Source organism: Heterodontus francisci, chromosome 24 (genome assembly GCF_036365525.1).
Source record: "Heterodontus francisci isolate sHetFra1 chromosome 24, sHetFra1.hap1, whole genome shotgun sequence".
NCBI lineage: Eukaryota > Metazoa > Chordata > Chondrichthyes > Heterodontiformes > Heterodontidae > Heterodontus > Heterodontus francisci.
This window is the reverse complement of record NC_090394.1, coordinates 37,260,173-37,282,578: the sequence shown is the minus strand read 5'-3', so window position 1 is coordinate 37,282,578 and position 22,406 is coordinate 37,260,173. Positions and strand designations below refer to the sequence as shown.

The 22,406-nt window shown below is 40.6% G+C and overlaps 1 protein-coding gene across 6 annotated transcripts in view; it reads left to right on the top strand.

The window, feature by feature from the left end:
• The window catches only part of mad1l1 (mitotic arrest deficient 1 like 1), a 999,406-nt gene that overhangs the window by 257,594 nt on the left and 719,406 nt on the right, over positions 1 to 22,406 (top strand). For 5 of the 6 annotated variants that reach the window (XM_068055938.1, XM_068055941.1, XM_068055942.1 and 2 more), the window contains one exon: positions 21,567 to 21,704. The exons of the other annotated variant lie outside the window; for it this stretch is intronic. In XM_068055938.1, the coding sequence (XP_067912039.1) occupies positions 21,567 to 21,704 (138 nt within the window). The remainder of the gene's footprint in view (positions 1 to 21,566; positions 21,705 to 22,406) is intronic. 6 annotated transcript variants of the gene reach the window in all.

Sequence of the window (22,406 nt, the reverse complement as noted above, 5' to 3'; positions counted from 1 at the left end):
GGCATGGTGGTAATCACTGAACTAGTAATTCAGAGGCCCAGGCCAATACTCTAGGGACACTGGTTCAAATCCCACCACGGCAGCTGGTGGAATTTAGTTCAATTAATTAATAAGTTCGATGAATAAGTAAGTAAAATAATTAACAAAATCTGAAATTGAAAACTAGTCTCAGTTGTAGCGCCATGGAACTATCATAAATTGTCGTAAAAACCCATCGGGTTCACTAATATCCTTTAGGGAAGGAAATCTGCCGTCCTTACCTGGTCTGGCGTACATGTGACTCCAGACCCACAGTAATGTGGTTGACTCTTAACTGCCCTCTGAAATGGCTTAGCAAGCCACTGAGTTGTCGAGCAATTAGGGATTGGCAACAAATGCTGGCCTTGTCAGTGATGCCCACATCCCATAAGACAATAAAAATAAAACTTGTGCAAGCAAATGCCATGCCAGGTATCTCACTAAATCAGTGTTCAACATAGTAAATTCATAAATTAGTCTTCTCATTTAAAGCTTGTTCACAAAAATGCATATTTTTGTCATTCTGATTAATATTAAAATAAATTTCTAATGCCTTTATCTTTCTTAAATTTGTTCACTGGCCCCCTATGTAGGACAGAATTTGTAGTGTGGTCCTTCCTATGCACAAGTTAGGCATCCCTGGCTTACAGTCTTCAAACACTGATGGAATTTTAATATTTGATCTTCAAAACACAAGTAAACATGTTGGAAAGCCTTGTACTCTCATGTAATGTTATTTTTAAAAAACATAATTCCGGACCTTAGAGTCTTGGCAGCTGAAGGCACGGCCACCAATGGTGGAACAGTTAAGTTCGGGGTGCTCAAGTGGTCAGAATGGCAGAGTGCGAAGTTCTATGAGAAGTTCAGAGATGAAGAGGGACGAACCCATGGAGGAATTGAAAATAAGGATGTGAATTTTAAAATTGAGATATTACTTGAATGGCCACCAATTTATATCAGCGAGCATCGGGAAGATGGGTGAGCAGGACTTGATGTGAGTTAGGATATGGGAAGAAGAGTTTGAATGACCTCAAGTTTGTAGGGGAGTGGTGTTAAAACATGGGAGGTTGGTCAGGGATGTATTTGAATAATCAAGTCTAGAGTTGACAGAGGTATGGATGAGGGTCTCAGTAGCAGATCAGCTGAGGTAAGGGTTGGAGTCAGGCGACATTATGGAGGTGGAAATAGGCAGTCTTAGTGCAGGGTCAAATATAACACCTAGATTGTGAATAGTCTGGTTCAGCCTCAGACAATTGCCAGGGAGACGTTTGAGTCTGTGGCAAGGGAATGGAGTTTGTGATTGGGATGGAAAACAATGTCTTTTGTCTTCTAATATTCAGTTGGAGGAAATTTCTGCTCATCCAGTACTGGATGTTGGGCAAGCAGTCTGGCAATTTAGAGACAGTGAAAGGGTCAAGAGAGGTGATGGTGAGGCAGAGCTGGTTATTGTCGGCGTAAATGTGAAAACGAAAATAGATTTTGACTTATTCATTGACAGTAAAGTAGTAATGCTGCTAGCAGTGATCACATGCAAATCTCTTCCTTTTCTACCTTTTCAAAATACGACCCTCTTCGTTGTATAGTGTGGTTCTATATAACACCTCTGTTGCCTTTACACATCGGGGGAGTCAGCCTATCCGACTGGTTGTAAGGAATTGATTCCGCTTTGAGACCAAATACTTTTTTCGTTCCTTGTGGAGCCTATTAGCTGATCTCAGCTGGAATGCTGGACAGTGCACTACAACTACTGCGGCTTGAGTTAGGGAGGTGCTCTAATTTCTGATTGATATCTAGCACCCTGCAGTGGGATCAGCATTAGGTGAGGAAAGGATTAGGCTTGCTGTGATGTGTTCCAGGAAGGGAGAAAATTAGTAAGAAAGGAAAGAAAATTATATCTGTTCATTTTGTGAAACAGAAAGCTTGGTTGCAACACTCAAACTAATGAACTCTAGCCAGATAAGATCAACACATCTTATCCATGCTGGAAGATCACATTTTGGATCTTGCTGAATCCAGTAAACTTGCTGTTCTTCCCTGAGCAAGGATCTCACTGTGGAAAAATTTTCTTTAATGTCAAAGTGGTGTCCATTTGGTTCAGGTTCATATATGTTTTGCTGCTTTCAGACTGAGATTCCAGAGGATTTGATTGTGCATGCCACCTTTTTAAACTGTGAATTGGATGTGGTCGTGTGCTTTTGATTCGGTGCTGGTTCATTTGCTATGTTTGTAGAATTGTCTCATCCAGGTGATGGGCTAGTATAGAAAATTAGATTTGTTGTTCTTGGACTTGTTCTGCAATTGTAACTGCATTCGTGAAATGAGATGGAACAGAATCTATTATAAATGAGCTGATAGCTCATATATATTATAATATATTATAGCATTATAACACACCAAGGCTCCTTAGACAGCACCTTCCAAACCTCCGACCTCTATCACCTCGAAGGACAAGAGCAGCAGATGCATGGGTACACCACCACCTGCAAGTTCCCCTCCAAGTTGTACACCATCCTGACTTGGAACTATATTGCTGTTCCTTCACTGTCGCTGGGTCAAAATCCTGGAACTCCCTTCCTAACAGCACTGTGGGTATACCTACCTCACATGGAATGCAGCGGTTCAAGAAGGCAGCTCACCACCACCTTCTCAAGGGCAATTAGGGATGGGTAATAAATACTGGCCTGGCCAGTAACGCCAACATCCCATGAATGAATGAAAAAAAAAGCTAACTTGATTCTCTCTCATTATTATAAGTTCTTTTAATTTTCTCACACTCAGTTTTAAAAATGTCTAATTGAGATGGATGTATTCAAAGATTATTACATTTTTCCTGCCTTAATTAAAGAATGTGCATTTTTGTTCATGGTTTGACACTCAGAATTCTTTTAATAAACACCACCAAAAATTGCCTAATATATCCCTTTTGAATGAGAGGTGATAAAAAGTGGGCACGATGCTCCAAATGTAGTCTCATCATAGCCAGGTACCATTATAAAATGATTTTTTTTTCTTTTATCTGTTGTATCTTTCACAACTTAACCTGCCATTTTGCTTGTTTTACCACTAGAGTACACTGTTCTGGTGGCGGGAGTGATCTCCCCGCCAATATTCTGGGATCTCTGAACTGTTAGAATATTTCCAGTATGTTCCCACTAAGTCCATAGTCCATGTTTCGTTTCTTCAGTCTGTCCTCATCATTTTACACTTGTGTTAAGCTGCATCTGTCACTTGCTGCCCTAAATGCCAGCATCGCCGAAACCTTTTGAATTTCCATACCCGGGTTCTCATCTCTTGTTCCTGTTGCTGTACTTGTGCCCTCTGCAAATTTAGACATCTGTGAGCTGACTCCATTTTCTAAGTTAATTATAGAAATGATTAAATTGCAATGTTGCAACATGAACTCCGATGGCACACTTATAACACTGGCTCTCAGTCAAATATCTTCCTATTTCTGCTATTCAGCTTTATTTTAACTAATGGGTATTGGCTTGGCTTGGTTTGTAGCGCGCTCGCCTCAAAGTTGGAAGGTTTTGGGTTTCAACCCCAGCTGCATTATCTAGGCTGACACAATAGTGCAACACCAAGTGCTGCAGTGTCAGAAAGTACAGTCTTTTTGATGAGACTTTAAACAGAGGAACTGTCCATATGTTTGGGTTGATGTTGAAGATGCCCACAGCATCATTTGAAGAAGACCGATAATTCTCGAGATATGTCTCTATCTACTCTACCCAGACCCATCATGATTTTAAACACATCTATCAAATCTCATCTCAACCTTCTGTAAGGAGAACAGCCCCACTTCTCCAGTCTATCCACTTAGCTGTGAAGTCCCTCATCCCTGGAACCATTCTGGTATATCTTTTCTGGACCCCCTCAAATCTACCACATCCTTCCTAAAGTGCGTTACCCAGAATTGGACACAATACTCCAGTTGAGTGTTTTATAAAGGTTCAACATAACTTCCTTGCTTTTGTATTCTGTGCCCCTACTTATAAAGCCCAGGATCCTGGATACTTTCTCAACCTGCCATGCCGACTTCAACGATTTGTGTACATATATCCCCAGGTGCCTCTGTTCCTGCACCCCCCACCCTTTTGGAGTTGTACCCTTTATTTTATATCGCTTTTCCTCCTTCTCCCTACCAAAATGTATCACTTCGCACTTTTCTCCATTGAATTTCATCTGCCGTGTTAGCCCATTCTACCAACTTACCTGTGTCCTTTTGAAGTATATCACTATCCTCATAGTTCACAATACTTCCAGGTTTTGTGTCATCTGCAAATTTTGAAATTGTGCTCTACACACTGTTAGGAACGCTGGACTTTGTAGCATGATTGTTTTCTAAAAATTGTGATTTTTAATGAAGTGTAAGATGGAGTCAGAGAAGTCATGTGATCTCACGTCAACTCTGCTTAAAGCCAAGACAGAAATCTTGGTTACCGAGACAACAAAGAACTCAGATCAAAGACCCTTTTGAAACACCTAACAGCAATGGGTTTCACCCTCCCAGTCTTTCAGATCGTAAACAAGGAGTCAGTGGTTCTGAAGATGTAAATGTGATTTGCAATTGCTAAACACCTGGAAGCAAAGGAAAGCCCGGGTGGCTCTGCTGTTGTCAAACTTGTGGGCTCTGCATATGGAAAAAACAAATGGCTACTGACCTTCTGATTCTAGATAAATTCTACATACTATGAGAAATCTGCAGGCTGTAAGGACCAGAAGACAACGACCAGCTGTGGCAGCCTCAGAGAGAGAGAGAGAGAGGTAACATCTGCTCTCAGAATACTGATCCAGTGAAAGGCTGTGAAGATTTGAACCTGATTTGATTCCAACAGGATCACCTGAGATTCCCTTTGATCACGGAAGTCCAGGTCGAAAGTGGTTGGAAGAAGTGAGCAAATTGACTTTGAGAAGGTCTCAGAGGTCCAACCCATTGCAACTGGGAGGAGTTTGGCACTTTTAGCTGCCAAGATTTCACTTCAAGGAGATCTGTGTAACATAAATGTGGTATGAAGTTTGCAAGTGTTTTCATAAGTGAAGAAAATCCTTCCTCTGTAATTTAGAGTATTAGCTACTTACAAAGTGCTGTTTAATGGTGGTTTTTAGTTTAGTTGTCATAATAAAAGTCTTAATGTGTGATCTAGTCGGGTAATTCTTTAAATTGGTCTGGGGAGTTCATATCTCGTGTTACAACTTTCGGTCTCACTAAGGTTGTAACAACATCTGGGTGCAGGTCGTTAATGCATATCAGGAAAAGCATGGTCCCGAGTACCGACTCCTGGGGAACCCCACGATATACCTTCCTCCAGTCTGAAAACAACTATTCACCACTACTTTGTTTCCTGTCACTTCGCCAATTTTGTATTTCTGCTGCCACTGTCCCTTTTATTCCATGGGCTTCAACTTTGCTGGAAAGTCTATTATATGACCCTCTATCAAACGCCTTTTGGAAGACCATATACACCATATCAACTGCATTAACGTCATCAACTGTTCGCTCATTAGAAAGCTCAATCGAGTTAGTTAAACATGATTTGCCTTTAGCAAAGGTAATTAATTGGATGTGAAGTAAACATCCTCGGATTGTTTCAGGAAATCTCAATCGATGAGACATATGGGTCTGTAATTAGCCTGCTCCCATTATCAGAGTTACATCTCCGATACTTGAATCCCGGCGAGCTGTCCCTACTTAAGTGAGGCCAAGAAAATATCTATAAAGAGCCCACATTCAACTGATTTTAAGTGCTTTAAAACTGTGGGATAAAGATAATCAAGCTTTATCCACCTTCAGTGTCTGTAATCTTAATATCTGTTCTTTTATTATTTAAAAAATTAGCTATTCTCCACACATGCACACTGAAATTTTACCCCCTCCCCCACTCTGACATCCCTCCTCTAACTTCTGTTCGTCTTTATTTCCCCTTAAAGTATTTTGTCCCAGTGCAATGAGCAATAAAGAGATATTCCAGACACTCTTAAATACAAATTGTTAGGATACGAGCAGCTTTTAAGGTAAAGTGTGATATAACCTTGTGGAATTGATGCAGTTGACTCAGTGACCAGGAATGCATTTTGAAGATTTGTAGCTCAATAGAAGAAACAACTTACTGGTGTTAAATAATGTGTTCCCCTTTAATCTGTGCCCCCCAAAGCCACCCGCCTTCCACCTACAAGCTCTTTCTCCCAATGTGTGTGGAACCAGTAGTTAATGTACATTAGTTACGTTTCTAACAATAAAAGTCAATGAGAAGATCTACTGTTTCAATAATATTATCAGTGTGGATGAAGCTCTTCTGGGGAGCTATTTGAAAGAGGTATTGCTCTTGTCCAACAGTTTCTGTAATTGTAATTTGGTTTCATTGATTTAGGAGCATCTTGAGTGTAAACGGCTCAAAGAAACATCTTGCACAATAAACTCTACTCATAAGTAAATTTGTATTGTTATTGCCTTTATTTTGCAAGTGCCTCTTGCTCCAACTTAATTGTAATCTGTTTATCATGGTGGTGCTAACATGCAGTGTTGCCGAGAGAACAATTGGAAGCACTGTTGCATTTTCCAGTGATATTCTTTAGTTCTAATATTCTTGTGAGAATCCCACATGAAATATATTCACTAATCTTTTTATTGCTTTTGCTTTGTAATTTCACATGTTTCAACCCAGTCTTAATACTGGGAATCTTGGATGTCATGACATTTGATTGTCAAGAGAATAGTTAAATGGTAGTGTTTTTACTCTCCTTTAATATTATTCAGTGTGAATGTTTGAGAGAATAACTCTGTACAGGTGTATTTATTAGTCTTTGTCCATGACTCAGTTACATAATCTATCACTCTTGTGTATCATATCAGACAAGTCAATAGATAATAAACTGATCTCGTTCAGTAATAATTTTACTAAAGGTTGAAATAAGATGCTTTAATTGATTTTCTGACACTCTAGCAGTTGTTCACTTGGTCAGTACACCATACAGATCAGTTAGGTCTTGCGTTTGGTTTCTGACTAGTATTGAGCTGGCTGATCTCAGGATAGAATTGGTTATTGTCAGTATCCCGAGGGCACATGTGAAGAAACCTAGTTATGTTTGATATCCAGTGACAACTGCTGGAAGTACACCTTTCTGGGCCAACTCTGTTGACCGTCACAATTAAATAGCCATCGACACCACTGTCTTGGCTCATGTGAAAAATTGTCATGCATGAAGTACCACAAGAACTATACGTGCATGATCCATTACCATCTTCAAGAGAGAAAAGGAGAACAAAGATAAAAATGTGAAAACAAATGACTATAACCTTTGGTTTATTTTCTTGCATTTTATATAGTTTAATTCCACTTGACTAAATGATAAATGAAAATATGTTTACATTTCCACAAAGGCCACAGTAATATGTGGGTACATAGCCAATTGTAATGTAATATTTTACTTAAATACACTCACCCCAAAAACTTAACTAATGGACTGTTTGCTATGAATGCAAACATTTTGTGAGATACAGGCACTTTTCTTTTTTCCCCACATGATTTTATTGAGTTGTGCAAAAATTTACATGCTTTCTTAGGTCATGGTACAATGCAGAATACATTATAGATTAAATGGTACTTGCAGATATATATTGATAGTCTTATATGGTTAAACACTTCTGTATGGTAAAGAAAGGACTGCGGTGCTACTGTTCAAGCTTAATAATATAAACTGTACCTTGTTCCTCCGAAGAGGCACCCAGCCCAACTGCTTTCTGGTATGCTTTTCTGCCAGTGTAGTCCAAGTGTTTCCCAGCCCACCTGGCTGCTTGAGTACTGCTTAACCTATGTCACCTCTTGAGTATTTCTAAAGTGCTTCCTCACCTTCAAGTTGCTTTGACTCTCTTATGCAGAGTGAATAAAGGTTTAGAGATTTTAACAAATTAAGAAATAAGTCCGAACTGTGACAGACTCCAAGTTGTTTATATGGAACGCAGACAAGTAGTCTAAAAATTGCCCATCATATCAAGTAACAATTAGTTTTTATTCAGTTTCCTACCTCTTTGATCATTTTTGTATTTGATTTCTTCTCTTGCTTAGTAATTGTGAACTCCATTTCTGCTTCTGAATGGATTCTTTTTGATTTATTTGTTGCGCATCTCCCTACTTGTCATTTATTTATTTACTGCTTGATATGATCAGGTGAGGAGGGGTCGAATGGTTCCCCTCTTTCCCTCTCCTTGTTTGATCACAACAGTTTTACTTTTTTTGAAGAGGATATACTTGCCAATTCAGTGAGTGTTTAACTGTTTACATGCTGTGATCATAAAAGAGCCAATCAGACAGGTTTTCTTGAGATTAACAAATGAAGAGGTTAGCTTTATTATATTTAAACCGATCGAAGTAAAATAATAAAATACGCTCTGACTTTCTCAATCGCTCGCACTCACTCACTCACTCTCTGTCTCTCTGTCTGTCTCTCTCACACACGCACACACACACACACAAATAGATTGCAAAGTGAGGCGGGGGATAGATTGGTCAAATTATAGTCCAGAGAAATAAAAGGGGTATACATTCTGTGGAGGTTGGTGACTCGGCTGAATTTGGTGGTCGTGCGATTTTCTCTTGGTGGTTCCGATGCTCATTGCGGCTGATTTGGCTCAGGTGATTGCCTTGCTAATGGGGACAGAATATGTGGTTCACTCAGATTCTCCAGGTCATTGTCCTTGATGGGTCTGTGCAGACAGGGTATCTCCATCTGAATGGATTGAAATGTGGTAGGTATGGTGATGCAAATCGGGTAGCCATCTTTCGCTGTGAGTCACCTTTAGTCTCCTTTTTAAAAAAAGTTGAACTTGGATTTCCAACGGTGAATTAAAAATCATCATTTGACAAAAAGCACGTTGTCGTGACACTGGCTCATATCTCCCTTTTCTCACCCATTTTTGCCTTGTAAATTTTTGTTTACTTTTCTCTGATCTCAATTCCTTAGAAGGCAAACTTTGGGTGGCACAGTGAACTGGACTTGTGTCCTTTCACAGTGGAATTTAAGTGGAACCTAGCCCAGAATGCTGGGATGATATTCTCCCCTCTTTTTGCCACCTGTGAGGGTCCTGTGTAATTTGAGTTTACGGTAGCCTCAGTCTGTTCCTGTGGACATGCATGAGCAGTATAAAAGTCCTCATTCAATGTAATTTGGCAGCCTCACTCAACTGCTACAACAGGTCAACTGTGTTAGAAATGAAAGCATCTTAGTGTGAGTTGCTTTTTTGTCTTGGGAAAGGAAATGCCATGACAGATTTGCCTTACATCTGTTTCATGTAGCACTTGACATGAGAGTGCTTGATGCAGATCCTAAATGGTAAAAGTGAAAAAAAACTTGCAATCCACAGTACTGGCATCTCTTGCCTTGAACACATAGATTTGCTAACGTACAGAAACAATTGCAGAGGTATATTGCAAGGAAAATAATTTTTATTATGTGTCCCATCAGGACTAATATTGTCTGATAGTAAATGAGTTAATCCATCCCCAGCTAAAAAATATATTTTCAGGGCCTTGGAATGAAACAGTAGTGACTGCATCTATTGATGTATGCTTCAGGGAAATAGAATCTTAATGATTCTACGCTCCAGGTGGTCTCTCAAATCTAGAATCTTGATTTGCAACTGTCTTTAGTTCTTATTTCTACATTAGTTAGCAGGTGTGATCTTGTAGCATTAAGTGAAGATCCTGATTTGATTGAATTTGCTGATTGAAGAGCATTAATTGATTGTTTTACCCTGTTGCCCACTGCTGTTAGTAATTAAGCCCACCACTTGGATCTAGGCAGAGTTCAAGCTGCTGAATCTGGTGGCAGCTCAAAAGACTGATGCAAAAAGTGGGATGGGACAGATAAGTTAAGTCAGGCAGTTTATTTTTAATTGTAGCTGATAGCAAGATCTGGGTAACATTTGCTGTTGGCACTGTTTAAAAGGCCTAAAAAGAAATGGACAACATTTATAGTAATGGTAATAGTCTTCCTTCTGGCTATTTATTTTATATTGAGTTTTATACATCAACAATTCTCCAAGTGTGACTTTTGATGTGTGCTGAAATAACTGATCTTGGGCAGTGCAAAAGTGGAATTGGCCTCAGAAGGCCCAGACTATTAGGGCTCTCTCTTCCAATTGCTATTGTTACGACCAGGTGAGAAAGGGGTCTAGGGTTCCCTCTCAGCCTTCACCTGGTCTTAATTTTAAACACACCATTTTTTTTTTAGCTCTCCCTTAGTGATTCCTTGTTCACTAAGTTCCAATCATAAGGCAAAGAAACTAGCCAAGCAGGTTTTCTTGGGTTTAAAGAAAAAAGGTTGAACTTTATTAAACTTAAACTCTAATTCACTTATCGCCTATGGATACGCGGCGTGCCCGTGCTAGCATGCATACACGATACACACATGCAGATAGAGACAGAAAAGAGCCGAAGAAATAAAGTGAAAAAATTTGAGGCAATATCTGAAGATGGTTTTGGTTATTGTTCTTCGAGCTCGCTGTAGTGTCCTTGATTGTAGGTAGGTCTTGCTTTTCGTTGGGGCCCAGTATTTTTCTTAAACCTTGTTTGATGTAGGAGACTTTTCTCTCTTGTGGGTCATGTGTCCTCAATGGGTCCAGAGGCTTGTGAGAAAGAGATGGGAGCAGACAGGAGAAGTCTTCTCACTCCAGGAGCAAACAGTCTTTCTTCTTCTGAGTTCAAACTCTGTGGCTTGTTCAAAAAACCCTGAACCAGCCAGTTAGTCATGTGACCAGCTGGTTTAACCAGCCCTGGCTTTTGTGGATTGTATCACCTTAGCAGTCTCTAGAATGCTCTTCCTTGCACCTTCAATGTCTGGTGATCAAAATCCATTGTAGGTTGAATGTGTCAGGGAATGGTCCTTTTGTGTCCACAAGCATTGTCTGTTAGTATGTAGATATTTTTCAACTAAGTGTCTGGCAGCCCTTGCAACAGCCTTCTCTTCTTCCCAGCAATAATTTGAAATTTAATGTCCGTATGGTGAAATTTATATGCCTCATTCTTGGCAGGTGGGGGACCAGCATGATACTATCCACTCATTTCCCACTGGAGAGTCAATTTGAGAGGGCAGGATTCAACTCTCCTGCGCTACCCTAAATGGGCAAAATAGCCTACAGGTATTTGCCAGGCTATCGTATGAAGAATGTCTACGTGGAGCAAGTGCTGATGGCTTGCCAACATCTGTGGATCTGTACTGCAGTGTGGGTCGCAGGTTCAGAGTAAAGAGTCATTTGTTTCAAATTTTAAATTGGGGAAGAAGTTGTAAGTTATTCAAAATAAAGCAACTAGGATAATAACTACAGAGAAGTCATGGTTTTTTAGTGGGAAACTATTTTGGAATGTGTAACAAAAACGTAAAGGCAGGTTTGAAAACATAATATGCACAGGAAATCCCCTTCCCGTTTTGATATTCTCCCCAGAACACTGACATCAAACACACTCTACACCACCTTCATGTTCAATACGACTTGCCAGATTTACTGTGGATTTGTGAAATGCACCAATCTTGAAGAATTAACCTGTGCTTCATGCATTATCCAAAACATGGGTAAGCACAGTAAGCCTGAAAAATCTATCTCTGGTCTTCTGGGTGCCGTTCAACACAAACTTTGAATTTGTGCCATGGAAATACTGGCATGGCATATTCAAGGATTCAACCACTTTCCACATCATTGAAGGTTAACAAGTGAAATGGGACCTTTCTTTTTAGAGGCCTTGCTATCTGATCATTCTTCCTTTGGATAGTTTTTTTTCCAAGTAAGGGGTATCTCCCTAAGGAATGTTTAGAACCCTCTCTAGAAATTATCAAAGAAAGCAATTCAAAGTGAGCCTCGCTTTTTGTTTTACTGAGTCCTCTACTATGCAGAATTTGTAAGCCACCTCTGCTTTCACGAGTATGGTCTCTATCTGCACTATTTTTATTGGGAGTTACTCCCTCAAAGAGATCCACCATCTCCCTTGAGGGAGGCAAATCTAGCTCCCTCTCACTTACTCTATGCTTGAAACTGTAAAATGGAGTGCATGACTGATTCAAGATCATTGGAAACAGATGTGTACCAAGGAGATGCAGAAGAAGGTCGTAGTAAATTGCTTGTAAATGCAAAGATGGAAGTTTAACACAAGAGTTACCCAATGTACTGGCTCCAGAGATCTTTGGTCCTAGAGTGGAACATTTGTTTTGGCTTTCAGATAGATCACACCACATAGTTTCCCACAATGGGCGGCGCAGTGGTTAGCACCGCAGCCTCACAGCTCCAGCAACCCAGGTTCAGTTCTGGGTACTGCCTGTGTGGAGTTTGCAAGTTCTCCCTGTGTCTGCGTGGGTTTTCGCCGGGTACTCCGGTTTTCTCCCACCACCAAAGACTTGCAGGTTGATAGGTAAATTGGCCATTATAAATTGCCCTTAGTATAGGTAGGTGGTAGGGAAATATAGGGACAGATGGGGACGTGGTAGGAATATGGGATTAGTGTAGGATTAGTATAAATGGGTGGTTGATGGTGGGCCGAAGGGCCTGTTTCAGTGCTGTATCTCTAAATAAAAAAAAATAACAGTTTTGAGTAGCCAGTTGATTTCAGTTTAGCTTAAGGTTGTGATGAACTTAGGGATGTATATGACAGCTCGAAACATCACTTATTTAAAAGTCACGACTATATTTTCAGATATGTGCTTGGCAAGCCATTGACCAGAACCTACCAAGCTGGACTATATCTCGTGGAGGTGCATATTATATGGCGAATGAAGAAAGTGATTCATTGCTTTATTACTGAGATGTTGCCACGATCTCAAAAATTTCTAGGATTATTTAAAAGTGGTCTCCATGCTTAGACTGTAAAATCTAGCAGTTTCGTTTACTGGTTAAACCAGTATCATGACATCTAAATCAATGCTACCCACTGTACTGTAGCTGCGTACAATACTAATCTTTGTTGCTGATATGCTTTGTTTTATTTTTATGTAGTACAATCTCAAGACTTTCAAAAACATGCTTGAATGCCCATAGACTTCACCTCAGTTAAATATGAACATATAAAAGCATAGTGCTTTTGGGTAACTGAATCATTTTATTTTATCCTTTGATTAACTCAACCACGTAAGACATGAAGGGGGATTTGGAAGGTGGGGGGGAAGGGGAGGGCTTGGGGAAGAGTGGAAATCACCTGAATAAAAGTTCTACAGTTGAAATACAAAATGGAGAAACATTCGTTGTAGAGTTTGTCTTGAAAAGTATTATCAAGCAATAGACATCAGAGGTACAATGTAGCAACATCAGAATAGCCTAAGGTGCCTGTTTTTTGACACTGGTAAGAATATTTCACTTAGTTTGGCCAACACTGGTGGCAGATGTATGGGATCCGAGAGTCTGTTGGCATGTAGGACAATGCGGTAAGCTATTTAATGGAAACCCGAATTATCGTGTTGACAGTTGGGAAATTTATAAGTCCTTTAGGGCATCTTCTCAATGAAGGAGAAAAATTTGAATCACTGTCTTGTAAAATTAAATTTTTTTGACAACCTGATTTCTGCCCCTCCCCTTCCGAATCCCCGATTTTTCTTTCCTTATTCCTTTTCTCTCAAATTTGGTGGTGGTGCGTTTCCTGTGCTCTAGACAAGTGCCCAATCTTAATGTGTGACCAGGTGAGTGAATGTTGGAAGCTATTTGACTATTAGAGCACTGACTGTTCTATCCCCACGCAGTTTTGATACTGAGGCATTGTTCAGATCATTGGATAATGATCAGAAGGAATGAACCATGGGCCTTCCCTCACCTGCTTGCTGTTATCCTGGGTACCCTGGGATTAATTGTAACCCTTTCTCCCTGTCTCTCAATGCAAGAGATTGATAACCTCAGGACAAACCAGAAACTGAATCTGGAGACGCAACTATTGTGCTGCCATTGATCTTCATTTAAGTTGTAGTCCTGGGTGATTCTCTATGGGCCACTTTTGCTCTGTCAGAACTGTATATGTGACTTTGGTTTGCAAGGCTTTAATAGCACAACATAATGTATTCATATTTGTAAATGTTTGCCCTGTGATGCTATTTATGCAATTTTTCTTATGACACACCCATTGCACATTTGTTTTCTGCTTAAGCTTTATTTGACACACAACGTATATAATTTCACTTGAGTGAATTTTGGTCATTCAGGGTTATGCCCAATATTAAAACGTACTAGCAAACAAATAGTAAATTAATCTATTATTCAATTTTAGTACATTACACTAGGGGAAACTGCTGCTGATAGGTATGAACTGAGCAGTGAATAAGCACTGCATTAAAGTGTACTTTTCGTAAGTATTGATGGAATGACAATCCAGAACGATTGATAGTTAAACAAACTAAAATGTGCAAAAGTATTAGAAATAGGACTAATCAAAAACACGACTATTACTAATAAGTTGTGAAGTACCAGGAATCTTTCTAGTAATTTAGTAAGCAAATTTGTTGGAATGGCAGAGAATTGTAGTCATTTGTTTAATAGAATGCTTCGCAAATTCAAAATCAGGAATTCCCTAATTTGCGAATAAAGCTGAAAAAGGAATGGTTGATAAAAGTGACTATGATGGGAAGTGCTTAGAGATTGTTGCCAGTATATCTAATACTTCTTAATTCTGATTGAGAGTGGCATTGTATCTCAGCTACCAGACCAAGCACAAAGATCTGACACAAAAGTAAGATACTGCGGATGCTGGAAATCAAAACAAAAACAGAAAATACTGGTAATACTCAGCAGGTCAGGCAGCATCTGTGGAGAGAAAAACAGAGTTAACGTTTCAGGTCTCTGTGACCAGAACTGGCAAAAGTTAGAAATGTAATAGGTTTTGAGCAAGTGAAAGGGGGGAGGGAAGAAGAACAACAAAAGAGAAGGTCTGCGATAAGGTGGAGGGCAGGAGAGTTTAAATGACAAAGGGTTTCAAGGTACAAAACCAAAGCGGGTAATAACGGGACAAGTGAAGATACAAAAGCTCGAGGAATAGCACCTCATCTTTCGACTGGGCATTTACAGCCTTCCAGACTCAATATTGAGTTAAATCATTTTAGATCATAACTTCTGACCCCACTTTTTTTCTTAGTGTTTTTTTGCTTGTTTGTTTTTTCCCTCTCACCCCTCGTTTCTTTCTTAATCCCTTTACTTTGTGATCTGACAGCTGCTGTCCTGTCATTTACACCTCATCTAGGCACATCTTTTGTTTGCTCAATTGTCCCATGTCTACCCACTTTGGTTTTGTACCATGAAACCTTTAATCATTTAATCTCTTCTGCCCTCCACTTTATCACAGAGCTTCCCTTTTGTTCTTCCCCCCCCCCCCCTTCCCCTTTCACTTGCTCAAAACCTATTATTACATTTCTAACTTTTGCCAGTTCTCTCAAAGATCTGATATGCCTGTACAACATGTACTGACTGTTATTTTCTTAACTATTGACTATTACTTGACAGTCTTGAGTGATAATGTCCAATGTAGGCAAAAATCACTCATTAACTGCCTGTAGTATCTGACTGCCACTGGCCAAAACAAACCAAAAGCTGAAAAAAACTGCCCTACCAATCCAACAGTACATGTTATTGAGAATAATGAACATTTGGAATCGATCTCTGCGATGTAATCTCTTTTTGACATTCAGATAACACTTGTAAACTGCTGCAGATTTGCTCTGGTGGTTTATTATGTTATCTGAAGCCCCTTGATTAAGTTACTGCTTTGTAATCATCCCTACATATCCTATTATTCTTCATTCATCTTGTTGCACTTAGTGCAGAATTGCAATCCTGGACTTTCATGCTAGATTACCAAGCATATGTATAATCTGTGAAACATAGTGTGCTCATACCTCTGGTTGATTGAGAAAACTGAAGACTTGCAGTACTTCAATTTGAGGTGGAGGTGTGGCAATAGTAGGTGTCTGAGGAAGCAAAGGAAACAGACACTGAGGAGGTTGATTTAGTTCAAATTAATCTAGTTGGCAACTTTCAACTCTTAGTTGTTTTCAAATTAGTTTACTTTCCTTTTCTGCCATTAATTGTCTCCATTTTGTAAAAAGGAAAAAAGAAAGACTTAGATTTATATAGCATCTTGCACCACCTCAGGCTGTCCCAAGGTGCTTTACAGCCAACAAAGTGCCTTTGAAGCATAGTCATTGCTTTAATATAGAAAATGCAGCAGCAAATTACGCAAGTACAAGGTCCAACAAACAGCAGTGTGATGACCAGATGATAAAAGCAAAATACTGCAAATGCTGGAAATCTGAAATAAAAACAAGAAATGCTGGAAATACTCAGCAGGTCTGGCAACATCTGTAGAAAGATGCTCTCCACAGATACTGCCAGAACTGCTGAGTATTTTCAGCATTTCTTGTTTTTATATTTGATGACCAGATGATTGTTTTAGTGTTGTTAATTGAAGGATAAACATTGTACTGGTAATGTTGCAGAAAGAAACCTGCTTTCAGCCCACTTCTCAGTTAAGCTGCTGCAGTCAGGTTGCTATCAGTGATATGAGGACTGCTGTGAATTACCTGACTTTCCATTTTTTTTTCTCTCCTTGTGAGAAAGCACCCAGCCTCCACATGGTTGAAATGTTGTTTGGAATCTCAGATGTAAACCATGTCCTGTTATCCCTTGATGTGTCACATTGGATTTCCAGTCATTTGTCTCAAGGGACAAAGAACAGTACAGCACAGGAACAGGCCATTCGGCCCTCCAAGCCGCCACCAATCTTGATGCTTGCCTAAACTAAAACCTTCTGCACTTCTGAGGACCGTATCCCTCTATTCCCATCCTATTCATGTATTTGTCAAGATGCCTCTTAAACGTCGCTGTCGTACCTGCTTCCACCACCTCCCCCGGCAGCAAGTTCCAGACACTCACCACCCTCTGTGTAAAGAACTTGCCTCGCACATCCCCTCTAAACTTTGCCCCTCGCACCTTAAACCTATGTCCCCTAGTAACTGCCTCTTCTCCTCTGGGAAAAAGCCTCTGACTATCCACTCTGTCCATGCTGCTCATAACTTTGTAAACCTCTATCATGTCGCCCCTCCACCTCCATCGTTCCAGTGAAAACAATCCGAGTTTATCCAACCTCTCCTCATAGCTAATGCACTCCAGACCAGGCAACATCCCAGTAAACCTCTTCTGTGCCCTCTCCAAAGCCTCCACGTCCTTCTGGTAGTGTGGCGACCAGAATTGCACGCAATATTCTAAGTGTGGCCTAACTAAAATTCTGTAAAGCTGCAGCATGACTTGCCAATTTTTATACTCTATGCCCCGACCGATGAAGGCAAGCATGCCGTATGCCTTCTTGACTACCTTATCCACCTGCGTTGCCATTTTCAGTGACCTGTGGACCTGTACGCTCAGATCTCTCTGCCTGTCAATACTCCTAAGGGTTCTGCCATTTACTGTAAACCTCCCACCTGCATTAGACCTTCCAAAATGTATTACCTCACATCTGTCCGGATTAAACTCCATCTGCCATTTTTCCGCCCAAGTCTCCAACCGATCTATATCCTGCTGTATCCTCTGACAATCCTCATCACTATCCGCAACTCCACCAACCTTTGTGTCGTCCGCAAACTTACCAATCAGACCAGCTACATTTTCCTCCAAATCATTTATATATACTACAAATAGCAAAGGTCCCAGCACTGATCCCTGCGGAACACCACTAGTCACATCCCTCCATTCAGAAAAGCACCCTTCCACTGCTCTTCTATGACCGAGCCAGTTCTGTATCCATCTTGCCAGCTCACCTCTGACTCCGTGTGACTTCACCTTTTGTACCAATCTGCCATGAGGGACCTTGTCAAAGGCTTTACTGAAGTCCATATAGACAACATCCACTGCCCTTCCTTCACCAATCATCTTCGTCACTTCCTCAAAAAACTCAATCAAGTTAGTGAGACACGACCTCCTCTTCACAAAACCATGCTGCCTCTCGCTGATAAGTTTGTTTGTTTCCAAATGGGAGTAAATCCTGTCCCGAAGAATCCTCTCTAATAATTTCCCTACCACTGACGTAAGGCTCACCGGCCTATAATTTCCTGTATTATCCTTGCTACCCTTCTTAAACAAAGGAACAACATTGGCTATTCTCCAGTCCTCTGGGACCTCACCTGTAGCCAATGAGGATACAAAGATTTCTGTCAAGGCCCCAGCAATTTCCTCCCTTGCCTCCCTTAGTATTCTGGGGTAGATCCCATCAGGCCCTGGGGACTTATCTACCTTAATATTTTTCAAGACGCCCAACACCACCTCCTTTTTGATAACGACATGACTGAGACTATCTACACTCCCTTCCCTAGACTCATCATCCACCAATTCCTTCTCTTTGGTGAATACTGATGCAAAGTACTCATTTAGTACCTCACCCATTTCCTCTGGCTCCACACATAGATTCCTTCTTCTGTCCTTGAGTGGGCCAACCCTTTCCCTGGTTACCCTCTTGCTCTTTATATACGTATAAAAAGCCTTGGGATTTTCCTTAAACCTGTTTGCCAATGACTTTTCATGACCCCTTTTAGCCCTCCTGTCTCCTTGCTTAAGTTCCTTTCTACTGTCTTTATATTCCTCGAGGGCATCGTCTGTTCCCAGCCTTCCAGCCCTTAGGAATGCTTCCTTTTTCTTTTTGACGATGCTCACAATATCCCTCGTTATCCAAGGTTCCCGAAACTTGCCAAACTTGTCCTTCATCCTCACAGGAACATGCTGGTCCTGGATTCTAATCAACTGATGTTTGAAAGACTCCCACATGTCAGATGTTGATTTACCCTCAAACAGCCGCCCCCAACCTAAATTCTTCAGTTCCTGCCTAATATTGTTATAATTAGCCTTCCCCCAATTTAGCACCTTCACCCGAGGACTACTCTTATCCTTATCCACAAGTACCTTAAAACTTATGGAATTATGGTCACACTTATGGAATTATGGTCACATTCTCTTCTGATTGAATTTAATATCAGGGAAGATATAATGCTGGTGATGCTGTGACTGGTGGTCTTAAAAAGATCTTACAGCTTGTTGCCCAAGGAAACAAAACAAGTTATTAAGGGAAACCTAACGTGGCAATTAGCAACATTATAGTTTTGCTCTGTGGCCGATTTAAATCAATGTTTACAAGCACCAGCAGAATATGAGATTTCATATCAGGCCTCGACCAGTAATCCCAATTGTTCAGCAAATTATGGAATATCTGAAAAATGGCAATATGGTCTCATTTTATCCTCATATATGTCTGCTATGGTTCCATTGGTATCACTCTCGCCTCTGAGTCAGAAGGTCAAGACCCACTCCAGGATTAAGCAAAAAAGTCAAGGTTGACACTCCATTGCACTTGGAAAAGCATAGTCAGATTAGAACAAGTCAGCATGGTTTTACTAAAGGGAGATCCTGCTTGACAAATTTTTTTGAATTTTTTGAGGATGTAACTAGTACGATAAATCAAGGGGAACCAGTAGACATAGTATACCTGGATTTCCAAAAGACATTCGCTAAGGTGTCACATAAAACATTAATAGGCAAGATAAGGGCTCATGGTGTTGGGGGTAATATATTAGCGGGATAGAAGATTGGTTAACAGCCAGGAAGCAGAGAGTGGGCATAAATGGGGCATTTTCAAGTTCGCAGGCAGTGAATAGTGGGGCGCTGCAAGGATCAGTGCAGGGGCCTCAGCTATTTACACTCTATGAATGACGTGGATGAAGAGACAGAGTAATGTGTCTAAGTTTGCCGATGATACAAAGCTCGGTGGAAAGGTAAGCTGTGAGGACGATGTCGAGAGGCTGCAAAGAGATAAAGACAGGCTAAGTGAGTGGGCAACAAAATGGCAAATGGAGTATAATGCAGGGAAGTGTGAAGTTGTTCACTTTGGTCGTAAAAATAGAAAAGGAGAATATTTCTTAAAAGGTGTGAAACTAGTAAGTGTAGATGTTCAGAGATACTTGAGGGTACTCGTACAAGGAACTCAAAGTTAACATGCAGGTGCAGTAGGCTATTAGGGAGGCAAATAGCATGTTGGCCTTTATTGTAAGGGGATTGGAGTACAGGAATAAAGAAGTCTTACGAAAATTGTAAAGGGCTTTGGTGAGACTGCACCTGGTTTACTGGGTGCGGTTTTGGTCTCCACATTTAAGAGAGGATATACTTGCACTGGAGGTGGTGCTGCGAAGATTTACTAAATTCGTTCTTGGGATGAGGGGGTTGTCCTATGATAGGCTGAGTAAATTGGGCATATATTCTCAGGAGTTTGGAAGAATGAGAGGCAATCTAATTGAGATATACAGGATCCTGAAAGGGCTCGATAGGGCAGAAGCTGAGATTGTTCCCACTGGTCAGGGAATCTAGAACACGAGGACACAGTCTCAGGATAAGGGGTCAATCATTCAGGACTGAGATGAGGAGAAATTATTACACTGAAAGGGTTGTGAATCTTCAGAATTCTCCACCTCAGAGGGTTGTGGATGCTCCATCATTGAATACATTTAAGGCTGGAATAGATAGATTTTTGGTCTCGCAGGGAATCAAGGGATATGGGGAGTGGACAGGAAAGTGGAATTGAAGCCCAAGATCAGCCATGATCATATTGAATGATGGAGCAGGCTTGATGGGGCTATTTGCTGTGTTCTTGTGTCCAGTGCAATAATGAGGGATTGTTGCAGTGTCGGAGGTGCTGTCTTTCAGATGAGAGGTTAAATCGAGGCCCCATCTGACCTCTCAGTGCTGTGGGATCTTATTCATCTATTTCAAAGAAGAGCAGGGCAGTTATCCCCAGTGTCCTGGCCAATATTTATCCCACAATCAAGATCACAAAAACAGATTATCTGGCCATTGTCACATTGTTATTTGTGGGAGCTTGTGTGCAAATTGGCTGCCGTGTTTCCTGCGTTAAAACAAGTCACTCCACTTCAGAAGTGTTTTATTGGTTGCAAAGTGCTTTTGAATGTCCTGTAGTTGTGAAAGGTGCTATATAAATTCTGGGTCAATTCTGGGTACTACCTGTGTGGAGTTTGCAAGTTCTCCCTGTGTCTGCGTGGGTTTCCTCCGGGTGCTCCGGTTTCCTCCCACATGCCAAAGACTTGCAGGTTGATAGGTTAATTGGCCATTATAAATTGCCCCTAGTATAGGTAGGTGGTAGGGAAATATAGGGACAGGTGGGGATGTGGTAGGAATATGGGATTAGTTTAGGATTAGTATAAAGGGATGGTTGATGGTCGGCACAGACTCGGTGGGCCGAAGGGCCTGTTTCAGTGCTGTATCTCTTAAAAAAAAATAAAATAAATGCAAGTCTGTCTTTTTTGATATGCATGGTTTGCAAGGGCAATGAAGAAAGCTGATGTAAAGAAGTTGAAAATTTGAGCTCCAGTCATTTAAAGGACGAGCCTTATTCTCGCAGGTTCATTTGGATTACTTTAGTAGTAAATGTCTTATTCTTTGCAGCCAAGTATTGCTGGTAACTGATCATGTAAGTCTGTTTATGAACCTAAGGAGGAGGAAAAGCAGAATTTTAAGTCTTGTAATCTCAGTATCTGTGTTGTAGGCTCGTGATGGAATGAAAGGCATTTTGGATTCTTATGACAATGAGCTGACCACCAATTATTCGCCACAGCTGAACCGCCGGGTCCATGAAGCGGAGGATATGGCTCAAGAACTACATTCCCATATTTCTGTTCTGGAGGTAAGCTGCTACTGGCTCCCCTGTTGCAAATTTGACAATTTGTTGGAATGGATGAGATTCTAGATCTTTGGAACTTTGCGAGGTTTGGAATTTACTTAAAGGAACCTAGTCGTGAAAAAGTGTTCATAAATATACATCTGCAATAATATTATATGGATCATAGGAAATAGATGCAGGAGTAGGCCATTCGGCCTCTCCAACCTGCTCCACCATTCAAACAGATCATGGCTGATCATCTACCTCTGCCATTTTTCCCCACTATCCCCATATCCCTTGATATCATTAGTGTCCAGAAATCTATTGATTTCTGTCTTGAACATGCTCAATGATTGAGCTTCTGTAAATCTAAGTTCTTTTTGCTTTCAGTCTGGTTCAGTAAATATACCGAGTCGGATGTGTAGGTAAAATCAATTACTTTATTTGCGCATTTAGCCGGCTGACTTACTCTAATACAACGACACTGACTCCACCCAGAGTCTGTCTGGTCCATTAGAGTAAGTGTTGTTCGTGATACAGATACTACTGTTTATACATTAAGATTCATGCTACACCCCCTTGTTTAACCAATCAGTGAGGTACAATTTAAATTTCAACCAGGTGATAACGTGGAGTACATTTGTTACTGAGGTTAACAATACCCTCTATTCTCAATACATACTTGTTACTAACATAATATTGTTTTGCATCAGCAAGATAAAAGAA